The 13,796-nt window shown below is 36.2% G+C and overlaps 3 protein-coding genes across 3 annotated transcripts; 1 reads left to right on the plus strand and 2 right to left on the minus strand.

Annotated features, from left to right (window-relative positions):
* Window positions 1-3,709: 3,709 nt before the first annotated feature.
* Window positions 3,710-4,882, minus strand: LOC131649585 (uncharacterized). The gene is made up of 2 exons (XM_058919339.1): window positions 4,451-4,882; window positions 3,710-4,054 (listed from the first exon to the last, which is right to left on the minus strand). Exons 1-2 carry the CDS (start codon window positions 4,880-4,882, stop codon window positions 3,710-3,712), a joined length of 777 nt encoding a protein of 258 aa, XP_058775322.1.
* A 594-nt stretch (window positions 4,883-5,476) lies between these two features.
* Window positions 5,477-7,573, plus strand: LOC131646423 (heat shock cognate 70 kDa protein-like). Its single transcript, XM_058916455.1, has 2 exons — window positions 5,477-5,696; window positions 5,779-7,573. Exons 1-2 carry the CDS (start codon window positions 5,477-5,479, stop codon window positions 7,419-7,421), a joined length of 1,863 nt encoding a protein of 620 aa, XP_058772438.1. The 3' UTR covers window positions 7,422-7,573.
* A 452-nt stretch (window positions 7,574-8,025) lies between these two features.
* LOC131651637 (uncharacterized) lies at window positions 8,026-12,330 on the minus strand. Its single transcript, XM_058921305.1, has 9 exons — window positions 12,172-12,330; window positions 11,947-12,072; window positions 10,655-10,737; window positions 9,913-9,996; window positions 9,405-9,480; window positions 9,231-9,303; window positions 8,957-9,030; window positions 8,615-8,708; window positions 8,026-8,523 (listed from the first exon to the last, which is right to left on the minus strand). Exons 1-9 carry the CDS (start codon window positions 12,299-12,301, stop codon window positions 8,457-8,459), a joined length of 807 nt encoding a protein of 268 aa, XP_058777288.1. The 5' UTR covers window positions 12,302-12,330; the 3' UTR covers window positions 8,026-8,456.
* Between the last annotated feature and the right edge of the window lie 1,466 nt (window positions 12,331-13,796).

A 13,796-nucleotide genomic window follows, 5' to 3' on the forward strand; every position in this document is an offset into this window, starting at 1 on the left:
ACGTGTAAGGGACTTTGAACATCAATCATGTTCTATAAGAAACCTCTGACCAAATTAGAGAAATATTTACAAATGCATCCTCGAAGGATAACCAAGACAACGAAGACCGATGGAGCAACCTTTCAACCAAGCTAAGTTACTCCTTTACCCAAAAAATTGGGATAGGAATAACTCATATGTCACAGGAGAACAAAGAAATTCAACCAGTCGGGATAGCTCTTGCTCAAAGCGCTTCATCTTGCTCCTCAATAGGGGCTGAAAACACTGTGCGGAGCCGCAAGGGACTTAAGTCATGAATATTTACAAAAAAATTTGAGTCAATGAATTAAAACTCTATCACCATACAATGGTTCTCCAGGGTCATGCAGAAAATAAAGACTACGCGGGAGCTGCCATCTTAGGAGCGTCTAAAGTCTTCCATGACTTGGTTGAAAATAAAATGCAACTACTCAAGAACCTCCTAAAGTTCAAAGACTTCAACTGGTCGAAAACCCACTGGGGCTCTACGAATTATGCAGGTCTAGAACCAACGGAGTTCTGCAATGACCAAAGGTCATAAACCTACTAGAAATCTTCGACTTTCATATAGATAAAATCCACCCAGTTCCGCTTACTTCAAATAAAGTGAAAACTAGCAGGTTTCTACGATAGCTGCAGATCAAGAATCCAATCCACTGGGGCTCTCCTAGGATTAGAACTTACCAAGTTTTAGAATGAAAACCAGTTGAAAAACTACAGACGTACGCAAGCGTTTGCCCGACCGTTGGATCAATCGCGTAGCCGATTTCTCAAGTCGACTGCAGAATTTTGAACTGTCTTCTTTATCAAACGCTTCGGCCCAATGTGCCTTAAGATCAGGGAGCTTATGTACATGTTAAAAATACTTAAGTTGACGTATAAGTCGGATAAAGCCTTTTGAGGATCGAGATGGAGTTGTTAATGGGTGGTTACATTATAATGGTCATTAATCATAATCATTCAGTAAGGATCAAGGTCTATACTATAAGTAGGGACTCCCACCTGAGGGATAAGCAAGACCATCATCTTAGGTGCACACATTCTATGATCGTGCCACCCGAATCCCCCAAACTAATCAATATCTCCCTTTGGGGCCTAAACCAATGAAGAACACAAAGAGGAATAGAACCTTGGAGGTCACCGGTAATGGTGGCCCTCCATCCGTCTTCCCAAGACTCCTAACAAACACCTTATACAGTTGAGACCTCGCCAGATTCGCTTTCGGGAGGTAGTCCAAATATGTTTTACAGGAACAGTGTGTATACTATATATATATTTAGGTGCACACATTCTATGATCGTGCCACCTGAATCTCCCAAACTAATCAATATCTCCCTTTGGGGCCTAAACCAATGAAGAACAGAAAGAGGAATGGAACCTTGGAGGTCACCAGTAATGGTGGCCCTCCATCCGTCTTCCCAAGACTCCTAACAAACACCTTATACAGTTGAGACCTCGCCAAATTCGCTTTCGGGAGATAGTCCAAATATGTTTTACATGAACAGTGTGTATACTATATATATATATATATATATATTAGAGAGAGAGGGGATCAAATTACACCCGAAGCGTTACACCACAAGTTACACTCGCTCATAACTTCATTTCGAATAAATATTTTTTAAAATCAATTGTTGGATTGAAACATACTATCTTTGAATATCTTGATGGTATAATAAATCATTATAGATTAATCTCAAACGTTATATGTATGATATATATGATATTATGTTTCAATCCAACTGTTGATTTTAAAAAATATTTATTCGAAATGAAGTTATTGAGAAAGTGTAACTCTTCGAGTGTAATTTGATCCATATATATATATATATATATATATATATATATATATATATATATATATATATATATATATATATATATATATATATATATATATATATCAAATGTTTTCTACCCTGATGATGTTAGACCATTGGATTTGGATAAGATTGTTTCAGACTTCGAGATGATGATGACAAACTACTTGGTCCAAAAGTACCATATTTTAGAGTAATTCAAACACTGATATATCTTATTAAGTATACATGCCATGATATGTCAATTTATGTAAATCTATTAGTAAAATATAGTTCTTCACCTACACAAAGAAGTTGAAATAAATTCAGGCAAATACTTTGTTACCATAGAGTTGCAAGTTACTTATAAGACTTTTATAATAGTAGATCACAAACATGTCACTTGTTTACTTTTGGAGGTACAACTATTTCTTTGAGATCTATGAAATAACTTGTAGCAACAACATCATCAAATCATGTCTAACTATTAGCAATGCATGAAGTCGCTTCCAAGAAAAACTTTTAAGAAAATACTACTGAGAATATCGTCTCACATATAAATGTATGCTTGAGGCGGAAAAATAAATATTTTTGGCACTCCTTTTCCCTGCACCATGGTTGTGCCATTGAATTTTCTTAATAAAGCTTTTAACGAGATAGTTCTCATTTACAGGATATTATACTCTCTTTTTTTCACTAGATTTTTTCCACTCAATTTTTTTAGTAAGATTTTAATGAGATAAGGGGGAATGTTATTAATAATTACAAATTATGAATGTTTGATCTCTGTTTTATAACCTCCCCCTCCTCCTACTTTTTTTTAAAAGCCAAGATCACAATTAAATAGTATAGGCATAAGGGATGCCAATCAGTGCATTCAACAAAACCCAAGCAAAAAAAAGTACACCAGAACTAGCAAGGCTAACCAAGATAAACAACACCTGAAAAAAAAAGAAAAAAGGACTATACTCCCATACACGGTAGAGCAAAGAACATATCTGCTACCACACTGGGATGAGCTTCACTGATTTACCTTACATTCTTTTAGAAGTCAATAAATTCAGCCACTTTAGCAAAATATCAAAATAAACTACCCCTGGGACCGCACTTCCTCCGTTAGACCGAGTAACTGAGCGTCGACCGCCCCTCTAAATCTACAAAATTTCCCCTTCTGCGAATTTCGAATCCGCCAGAAACTCTAACACAGGCAGATTATCCATCATTCCAGCCCAAGCAAGCTTTTGGATTAAAAATCCACTGATAAAGGGAAAATTGGATCCCTCTAACCTTGCTCTTAAGCCACCACCAGGATGTCAAATGAATGTCGTAGATAAAAGCTTATCCCCGCGTGTCGTTATTTCTGAAAACTATGTCGTTCAACCTTCTCCAGATAGTCCAAATACAAGCGTACCAAATGACGAGTAGTTTTCCTTGTAAGCTCCTGCCAACGTTACATAACCCTGCAAAAAGATAAAAATTATGCACAGCAGAATTATGAAATGCACCAGAAATATTCAACCAGCTCGAAATATCACTTCACGTTGATGTCGCTATTGGGCACTCAAAGGAAATGTGTGACACGCTCTCCTCTACTCCACAATACCTCTCTAGATTAAATTATCTCTCGTCGGGATTTTGTTTTGTCATACCCTCCAAGCTAACACTGGCACTTTTAGAGGAACAATTTTGCTCCACACATCCGCCAGACCCTGATCTTCGATATTCTGCAAGGGTGATAGTTCCAAAATCTCTGCATAAGCTTCCTTCATAGTATATATCTTTTTGGCCCATGTCCACCAATCGGACACATTTTATTCCAGGTTTAGCCCTCGAATCTTGCCTACAATTTCCTCCTTTAATCTAAGGTTGTCCTCGTTTAAGTTAGACGTCCATCAATCTATCCACACACACTCCTCTCCCTCCCTCCTAAACAATTCTCTAACTGAAACTTTTTTGTCTAGAGCTAACCTATACAACTCCGGATATACTTTCTTCAAAATTCTCACTTCAACCCAAGGATCACCCAAAAACCTTGTATGCGCTCCATCTCCAATAGCGACATTTTCCTCAAACCACTGACCTTTGAAACCGTCCTCCCCAATATCAACGGATTGAAGATCTCTCCACCATAACGACTTTAGTCTGTCTACCCTACCCGCTTCTTGACCAAACCCCCCATACTTAGACTCTAAGATTCTAACCCACAGCGAACTCTTCTCATTTAAAAATCTCCATCTCTACTTTCTTAATAGTGCTAAATTGAACACCTTTAAGTTTTTAATCTCCAACCTTCCCTCCTCTTTCTCACGATATATCTTATCCCACTTAACCCAATTCACTTTCCTCCTTTCCACTCCCCCTCCCCAAAGAAAAAATTTAAAAAGAAATTCAATTTGATAAATGATACATGTCAGGGTCTTGAAGAAGGAAGGGAAACACACAAGAATTGCAAATAAGACCGAATTCAAGAGAATAATACACCCACCGATTGAGAGATAACTATTGTTCCACGTAGTCAGCCTGCGTCTCACAGTATCAACCACTGCCTTCCACGAACCCACTCTCCTATGATTACCCCTTACCGGATGTCTGAGCTATTTAAAGGGGGTTGTCCCAACCCTACAATTTAGAACCTCATCGGCTTCTTCCAACCACGCACGATGAATATATACTCTAATCAATGAGCTCTTATGGAAATTCACTTTAAGCCTAGAAATCAGCTCAAAAAGTTGGAGGTTTGCTTTGATCGCCCAAATGTTCTTCCAACTCTTTTTTCCCACAATTATAGTATCATCGGCGTATTGGATGTGCGACACCTTCACCTCATCTTTTCCAACCTTGTACTCGTCAAAGAGCTTCAGTTGTATGCTTTTAACCATCATCACATGAAATCCTTCTGTTGCCAGCAAAAAGAGGAAAGGAGATAGAGGATCCCCTTGCCTCAAACCTCTTTCCATCTGAAATGTTTTTGTAGGACTCCCATTTACCAATATTGATATCGAAGTTGTCCGTAAACATTCAGAAATCCAACCTCGCCATTTTTCATTAAACCTCATTCTTTCCATCATGACGTCTAGAAACTTCCGGTTCACCAAATCGTAAGCCTTTTCAAAATCTGCTTTAAAAAACAAGACTTACTATTTTCCTCTCCTCTTAGCATCACCGACTAACTCATTTGCAATGATGATAAATTGTGCTTATCATTTTGTTTGACCACTTGTGTCCTATAAATAAGACCTATGTTACACAAAGTAATGAAAAATAAGTAACGAACTTGCAGAAAATTAAAGAAAACGTGTAATACAAAAGGTAAAGTAAAGTTTTATATTTAAAGATGGGGTGTGTATGTGTGTGATGGTTGGCATGACCTACTTTGAAAGTAGTCTGCATTGGAAGATGAATATTTCAAAATCCTGCCAAGTGTCATGCTCGACTCGAGTACTCTTCTCGTGCAATGCAACTACAAGAGCGAGCAAGCGCCATAAAACATCTCTACGGAGACTCTTGAGTTTTTCGAAAACGGACACATTTTTTCAAAATGAACTTCGTATTTGTATCCTATTTAAGAAAGGCTTATGAGCCTAAACGTTGGTATTCTGTTTGCTTCTTCTAAATCTTACTCTATTTTTCCTAGCTTCTCATTCCTTAACGTGAAAGTAATGGCAAAAAAACATGAAGGATGTGCTGTGGGAATAGACCTTGGAACAACGTATTCATGTGTTGCTGTCTGGTTGGATGAACACAATAGAGTTGAGATTATCCACAATGACCAAGGCAACAGAATCACACCTTCTTTTGTTTCTTTCAACAACGATCAAAGGTTGATTGGTGATGCAGCTAAGAATCAGTCTGCTACCAACCCTGAAAACACAGTATTTGGTAAATTTATACTATCTTTATTATATATCGCTTCATTACTATTTGAATGGTTAGAATTTACAATAAATATTTTTATTTTCAGATGCTAAGAGGTTAATTGGTAGGAAATTTAGTGATCCAGTTGTTCAAAAAGATAAAATGTTGTGGCCGTTCAAAGTCATTGCCGGTGTCAATGACAAACCAATGATCACCCTTCAGTATAAGGGTCAAAAGAAGCTATTTTGTGCTGAAGAAATATCATCTATGGTCCTTACAAAGATGAGAGAGATCGCAGAGGTATATCTGGAGTCTTCTGTCAAAAATGCTGTTGTTACTGTGCCAGCTTACTTCAGTGATTCACAGCGAAAAGCCACCATAGATGCTGGTGCCATTGCTGGTCTTAATGTCATCAAGATAATCAATGAACCTACTGCTGCGGCTATTGCGTATGGCCTTGACAAGAGAAGTGATTGCGATGGTAAACGGAATATTTTTGTCTTTGATCTTGGCGGTGGTACTTTTGATGTATCTATCCTCACAATTAAGGGTGATGTCTTTGAAGTAAAGGCCACTGCTGGAAACACACACCTAGGGGGAGAGGACTTTGATAGCAGAATGGTGAACTATTTTGTAGAGGAGTTCAAAAAGAAGAATGAAGTGGATATTAGTGGTAACCCAAGAGCGTTAAGGAGGTTGAGAACTGTGTGCGAAAGGGCAAAAAGGATTCTCTCTTTCGCTTATTTTACCATAGTTGAGGTAGATTCTTTATTTCATGGAATTGACTTCTCTTCGTCAATTACTCGTGCCAAATTTGAGGAAATTAATATGGATCTCTTTGAAGAGTGTATGGCAACTGTTGAGAGTTGTCTTTGTTATTCAAAGATGTGCAAGAGTGATATTGATGATGTTGTTCTTGTGGGTGGCTCCTCTAGGATTCCCAAATTGCAGGATTTATTGCGAGACTTCTTCAAGGGGAAGGAATTGTATAGAAGTATCAACCCAGATGAAGCTGTTGCCTATGGTGCAGCTGTTCAAGCTGCTGTTTTGAGTAAAGGCTTTAAGAATGTCCCAAATTTGGTGCTGCAGGATGTTACCCCATTATCACTTGGTATCTTAGTAAATGATGATGATGATGATGATAACATGGATGTGGTGATTCCTAGGAACACTTCTGTACCGATCAAGAAGACAAAAGAATATTACACCGCTGAAGATAATTGCAATGTCTCAATTAAGGTTTATGAGGGTGAGAGAGCAAGAGCCACAGACAACAATCTGCTTGGTTTCTTCTGCCTTTCTTGCCCTGGTACTCCTTGTTATCAGCCTTTGGAGGTATGCTTTGCCATTGATGATAATGGTATCTTAACTGTTTCTGCCAAGGAAATGTCTACAGGCAATACGAACGAGATCACTATAACCAGTGATAAAGGAAGGTTGTCAGCATTTGAAATTCGTAAAATGATTGAAGAAGCTGAGAGATACCATGTGGAAGATAAGAACTTTTTAAGGATAGCCAAAGTAATGAATAAATTTGATGATGCTGTTTACAGTATGAAGAATGCATTAAAGAGAAAGGATGTTAATCTAAAGCTCTCTCCTCAAGAAAGTGAGAAGATCAACAAAGCAATTACTGTGGCCACAAAGTTGCTTGCTAAGGATAGCCAACAGAAAGAAATAGATGTTTTGGAGGGTCATCAGAAGGAGCTGGAGTGCATGTTGGAACACCTTATACCAAAGAGTGACTAGTTTTATTTTTATTTTATTTAGATTTAAAGTGATGTCTTGCTTTTGTACATGCAGATTTTAAATATGATTCGAAGTCTGATTCTATCCTTATAGTGGTGTGCTGCCTTATAAGGCCAGACAATGTACTATTGCCCTTCTTTTTGTTGATTATGTGATCGTTGGTTATGTTTTAGTTTTGGAGATTACCTGCTCTGATCTTGCATTTCTTGATTGTTTGACTGTTTTAGTTTGAGACTCGAGAGTCGAGATCCTCCTTTGCACACCAGATAGATATGGATTTGCTATCTTAAAGTTATGGAATCAATGCCACCTTTCATTGGAGGAAATGAAAGATTAGCACTCATATTTTTTTTTTTGAAAATGTTTGTTATTCAGTTTGGACTTTGTATTAATGATGATAACTTCAGTTTTTCAAGAACTCAATGATATGCCCAAAAAAATTGTCCAATTCAACTAGAATTGTTGATATTGAATTAGGGTGTTTGCTAACTTGTGTCCTTAGGGCATATACTGAAATTAGAAAATTTGAGTAGAATAAAGTCATATTTAAAATTTCAAAAGATTAAATATATGCATTTCAAGAAAATATGTTCTTGAGACACAGGTTAGCATTTGCCATTGAATTAATAGTTTATTCCCAAACTATACCATAAATCTAAAGGAAAAAAGTTTTCTTTAAATATATCACAAACTTTCATAAATATTAGTAAAATAACAATTATAAACATTTTTAGCCTATATATAATCTGAAGTGAAACTTTTAATAGTGCCCATTAAATAAAAATCTCTTATTGTCGATGGAGTTCCCTCATTTATGAATGTGATGATGAAAAGTTGAATCACTTGTGAAAACATAAAAGGAAGAAAGTTGAATCGGTGCTATGTCTTAGGCATGGATAAAAAATTTACAAAGTGTGATGATGAAATATTAAGCTATCAGGCTCCTTGTATTGCTTTCAGTTTTCAGCTCAACAATACAGTGATCAGCACAAAAAAATCTGACACTGTTTTGTCTATTGACAGCCATAAGTATTATTATGCCTCTGGATTGAGGATACGGGTTTGTATCTCAGAGAATGTCTTCACATCAATACCCAATAACCTGTTTTGACATATCAATTTAGAACAGTAAATAAGATGTAAAAAAATTATTTCAAAAGCAATTATCATTTCAGACAAAGAAAAGCCCTCACCAGCAATCTATCCCTACAGCATTGGCCCCCAGTTTATCTGCTTTTAGATCATCTCCAATGTGTAAGGCTTTGCCAGCCTCTACATTTACTTGATCTAGAAGGAAAACATTGGCAATGAAACTCAAATGACTAAAGCATTGCTACCACAATTAAGGTTAGCAACAGCTCAACAGCAAACAATTGGTAATCTGGAGTTCAACCTTGAGTTATATAAAGTCTCGCCAAAGATTGTTTCCACTAGTATTCGAACTCGGGTATAATTTTGTTAAGAAACAGAACATATACTAGTTAACATCTTTTTGGCAAATGAAGTTTGTGCAGCATTAACTAATAATCACATACCTAGAGCAGCTTGAAATATTCTTGGGTCTGGTTTTTCATATCCAACCTCTGATGATATAATGACAGCATCAAATCTGACATGAAAATCACAAATGGAACATTTAAAACCATGTATAAGATACAGACATACAGTCATCATACTTTGTGAGATTTCTGCAAAGTAAGCGTTTTTTCAACAAAGCATCTTAGATGAACACCTCACCAAAGATGCAGATAAAATACCCAAATAAAATATAATTTGTATATTCATATTGAAGGAATGGCTGATGCTCACAGATGTAAAACGTTAAGATCCTTCAATAGCTTCCTTAAGCGGGAGTCAAAATTGGATACAACAGCCATCTTAACTGTGTCACGTTAGCAAGGACTAGCTTCAAAGAATGTATAGAAAATTTACTGGTTTAGCAATGTAAATAGCTTAGGAAAATGAAATATTTAATTTTTTGACCTCCAGCATCCTTGAGAAGAGTCATTGTTTCAAAAGCTCCATTTGGAAGATGCCATGCATCACCTTTTGCATAGTACTGAGAGAAACAACAATTGAAGTTCAGATGTATATGTCTTATGACAAAGGTCCAGGTTCGATTCTTGCTTCCAACAAATCCTTCCATCCCTAACAACTTTACTACAAACCTTTGCTTTTATGAAAACAAGTGCCTCATTTTAAGTTTGACAGCAATTCTTAAAACACTCCAGTTAATTTACTTTTCCTTGGTAAGTAAGCAATGACAACTAGCATTAACAACATGAACATTCTGGAATCAACAAAATAAGAAACTACAATTTCAAAACCAGCAGATCATATTTTAGTTATGTTTCAAAGGAGCTGATGAAAAGCAAGTAGATAAACTTTTTCAAAAGATTAAAACATTTTACAGATAAATTAGCTTCGGCCGATTGCATCTTCATAGAATGGAAATGAGGGCATGACAAATAGATCAGCTGAGAAAGGTTACCTCATAAACTTCCTCAAAAAAGTCTTCGTTTCCACAACCAGTGGCTTCAGAAACTACAAATTTCCAAAATGGCCTTCCATCACCCTGTTGCGAATATCGGCGGATACAATATAAAAAAGTGAATATTATTTCCATAAAATTAATAAAAGAAATTTACCAATAAAATGGCTATCTATTTACATCGAAAGAAATTAAGTGTGATTAGGTTTCAGGATAGAAAAATATGTAACTACGTGTAACATGGATAATCACAGAGACATCAATATACACCGGAATAACAATAATACAAAGTTAGCTTCAATTGATACAGAAGTTGAGCAAGTTGTTATTATGCATATTATATTATTATGATAGTTAAGTTCCTTTGAAGTGATTCTGGTGAAAAAAGTAAAAGCATAAATTTTTCTTGTGGAAACTCTTATGATCCTGCTAGCATATTAATCTTTTCTAGTACAACACTTTGTGTACAAAATCACTACAACTTACCATAAACTTTCAATATTTTCCTCTTAGTTTACCTTGCAGAAAACAGCAAGCTAATAGGTACTGTTAATAATATCATTAAAAATATTTTCTATCCACCATCTCTAAAGGTTCATTAATCATAATACAATAGCTGAATGCAAATAGGTGATTATGAAACAATGTTATATAGAAATAGAAGACAACAGGAGAAAACAGGTTTAAAATGACGCCTATCATGCAGAAATTACAAGAAAAAATATTGATGGTAAGCGTAGACCTGGTAACGTAGTTTTTCAGGCCACTGAGCACTAAATGCTCTCTTAAATCCTTGTTTTATCTCAGCTGAATTCACAGTCAAACCTGAACAGACATAACGAATGAATACATCTACCCAGTAAAATGCATAATAGAAGGAAAATGCTAACAATAAATCGGTGTGGGCAATATAACAACTCTTATTAATATTTACGTAACCATATCTTTTATATAACTTTTCTCTTATCTTATTTAATCCTGCCTAGGTTAGCTTAGTTATACATAGCCAGACCCAAGCCCGGATAAAAGGAGAGGGTTGTGTTAGGCAGTCGACAGCCAACATAAAACTTTGTCCAATCTCTATGCGAAAGTTGATCCATGTAGCCGACCCCACTTAATAGGATAAGGCTTAGTTGTTGTTGTTGTCTTATGTTATTTTGAATTCTAACCAGTGTTATCGAATATCCACCATGGCAGCATTATTGCAGAAATTAATGTCGGTTTTTGGGCTGGCTGCAGTGTTAAATATCGGCCGATGTTACTGATTTTTCCGCCATAATCCACTACGACCGCGCCTCATAGCAGCCAGTATGGTGGGATTTTGGCTCTCCGCCATGGATAACACTAATTCTAACATATTTGAGAGGATAACATTCTATTGTTCTTATCATGTATTAGGCTCTATTTGTTAAGGCTAAACTGCTAGTTTTATAAAGTACAAATTCGTATGACCAAAGTAGAGTTGTTTAATGACTGTCATTCCCTCACGGGCTTATAGCATTTTCTTCAAATGCTACTTGAGCTTATAGCTTATAGCTTATAGCATAACACTCCTTCTCACATTTTTATGCTTAGTATTTTAATTGAAGAAAACTAACATTAATTTAAATGAGAATTTACTCTAACCTTCCCTAAATACGCATTCTTCACTTTCTTTAACGAGACACGTATTTGAATTCTGAAACTAAAACTCATTCAAATTGACTCCATGTTTTTCTTCCAACAAAGCACAATCCAAAACCTAAAACACCCATCTAGCCTCTTCCTTTAGTTCTTAATTTCACACATCTTGCTGCTTTTGAAATCTAAAAAATTGACTCTCATACTTTTTTTTTGCTTTGCTTCGTAAATAATGCTTTGAGACAGAAAAATACAATGAGCTTTGGTTCATACAATTCAACAAACACTTTGTGGACAGACAAACAAAACAACCAATAGAAGCCGGTAGCATCTATTAAATAGCAGATGATAGCAAACACGCCATAGATTCATATGATATCACCTAGTTTAGAGAGAATAAGTGAAGAAAGTAACCATATTTGGATCCAATAGCGGCATAAGTATCTGCAACAGGATTGGTCAACTGCAAGAGGGTACCTCCAGCATCCAACAGCAATGCATCATATGCTCTCCCACCACCGTGAGAGTAGCTTGATCCACCTACACATTTCATTTCAATACCATCATCATCATCACAAAAATTGATGTAAAACATGAAAGAGAGAGAAAATAAGTTTGGGAAGGAGTGAAACAAAGGACCTTTGGTGATCGGCGTTGAAGATGAAGAGAATGGAAGTGAATTGGGAAGGTATGAATTTCGAGAAATGGGTTTGAGAGCTCTCAAGAAAGCATTGCCGGAAGAGCATCTCATGACTGTAGTAGTGCCCATTGTTGCTTTCTTGTTCGTTATGCACCTGGCAACCCGTCTTTTACGATTTACTATTTCATTAAAAGATAAATATTTAAGTATTAATTTTGTTTTATATAAATATTAGATATATCTTTTAAAATCATTTTGTAACCCAAAAAAAAAAATCATTTAAAATAGAGTTAAATATATGTATCATCTTTTAAAAATGACAATTTCTCATCCCACTCATGAGTCTCTTACGCACCATTGAATTGGTAAAAATATCTTTGTGTTTTCGAAGATGCATCTCCGGAAGCACCCCTTTTTTTATTTAACATTGTTTTGTTCCGTAGATGCATCCGCGGAACAAACCCAGACCCGACAACCAGAACAACAACATTTCTAACGATAAAAGATGCATTCATTGATTAAAATCGGCATTAATTAAAAGATACATCGAAATTGCCATAACCTCGTCATCGCAAGTTCTGTACTGCGACACGTATTTGTTAGCATCCAACATTTTTAATAATTGTTGCATCTCACTTCTATCTCCCCTACTCGCCTTATTATTGCAGTACCGTTGATTATACACTTGCATTATATTTGATATGTTGTCAGGTTTCTTCCTTTTCAATGTGACAAGTATATTTTTCGGTTGGACAAGATTCAAGGACATGTCTTTAATAGATGTCTTCTCTTCCGGATTGAGCCGACATACACTAGGATGTCCTTGTAATTTTGCGTACAAATCATGGTTATGCAAACCACAAGTAACAGATAATCTTCACTTCTTTCTAGCCAACATGTAACAACGGATTTTAAATGGACAATCGCATTTTCAAGTACCCGTGTCGTCTCTTTTAAAATTCTTTAGAGGAGGATGATATTTCCCACTTCTTTCGCACAACATTGTTACACGCGGGTTTCTTCTTGCCGTACCATTATCCGATCTTCATATTACCACACCAAAACCAATGTTAGTTGCTTTCCTATGAATCCATGTTAGCATGCTTTCACGATCATCAAAGTCCTGTTTGCTACTAAAGTCACATTCGACATCTACCACCTCTGCGACTACCCCATCAAGACTCGTACAAACATTGACTAAAGGAGCTAATTCTCTTGAAGTATTACCGGGATGCACCATACCTATTTGCAAACAATTGTCAAAATAACACAGAATTACAAAACTGCTGGAAAAAACAACTCAGGGATTGTTCCGTATATGTATTTACGGAAGTAGCGTAACTTTTTTCACAAAAATTTGTTGCATAATGTGAACAATGTAGTGGTTGAAGATGAATATTTACCTAAAATTCATACTCCTCTTGCTCCCTTTGATTTGTTGCACCAAAAAGTTTGAGTCTTGGAGTGAAATAAGGTATTGATAATGTAGGGTTTTTAGGGTGTGGAATATGGAGAGTTTTAAGAAATGGAACAATGGGGAGAGTGATCATGTTGGTTCAAACTATATCTGACACTTCCCTAGATGCATCTACGGAATAATATGGTTGTCATACCCCAAATTTGT

The sequence above is a fragment of the Vicia villosa genome, linkage group LG2 (genome assembly GCF_029867415.1).
Source record: "Vicia villosa cultivar HV-30 ecotype Madison, WI linkage group LG2, Vvil1.0, whole genome shotgun sequence".
NCBI lineage: Eukaryota > Viridiplantae > Streptophyta > Magnoliopsida > Fabales > Fabaceae > Vicia > Vicia villosa.

What these genes read in the sequence shown, in the direction of transcription:
- LOC131649585 (XM_058919339.1), bottom strand. Translation starts at nt 4,882, where the DNA reads ATGGAAAGAATGAGGTTTAATGAAAAATGGCGAGGTTGGATTTCTGAA. An exon ending in GGTTGGAAGAAGCCGATGAG is followed by an intron (nt 4,055 to 4,450) that starts GTTCTAAATTGT and finishes TTAAGAAAGTAG; the next exon opens with AGATGGAGATTTTTAAATGA.
- LOC131646423 (XM_058916455.1), top strand. Translation starts at nt 5,477, where the DNA reads ATGGCAAAAAAACATGAAGGATGTGCTGTGGGAATAGACCTTGGAACA. An exon ending in CCCTGAAAACACAGTATTTG is followed by an intron (nt 5,697 to 5,778) that starts GTAAATTTATAC and finishes TTTTATTTTCAG; the next exon opens with ATGCTAAGAGGTTAATTGGT.
- LOC131651637 (XM_058921305.1), bottom strand. Translation starts at nt 12,301, where the DNA reads ATGGGCACTACTACAGTCATGAGATGCTCTTCCGGCAATGCTTTCTTG. An exon ending in AATATTTCAAGCTGCTCTAG is followed by an intron (nt 8,709 to 8,956) that starts GTATGTGATTAT and finishes TTTTCCTTCTAG; the next exon opens with ATCAAGTAAATGTAGAGGCT. An exon ending in GCTGTAGGGATAGATTGCTG is followed by an intron (nt 8,524 to 8,614) that starts GTGAGGGCTTTT and finishes ATGTCAAAACAG; the next exon opens with GTTATTGGGTATTGATGTGA.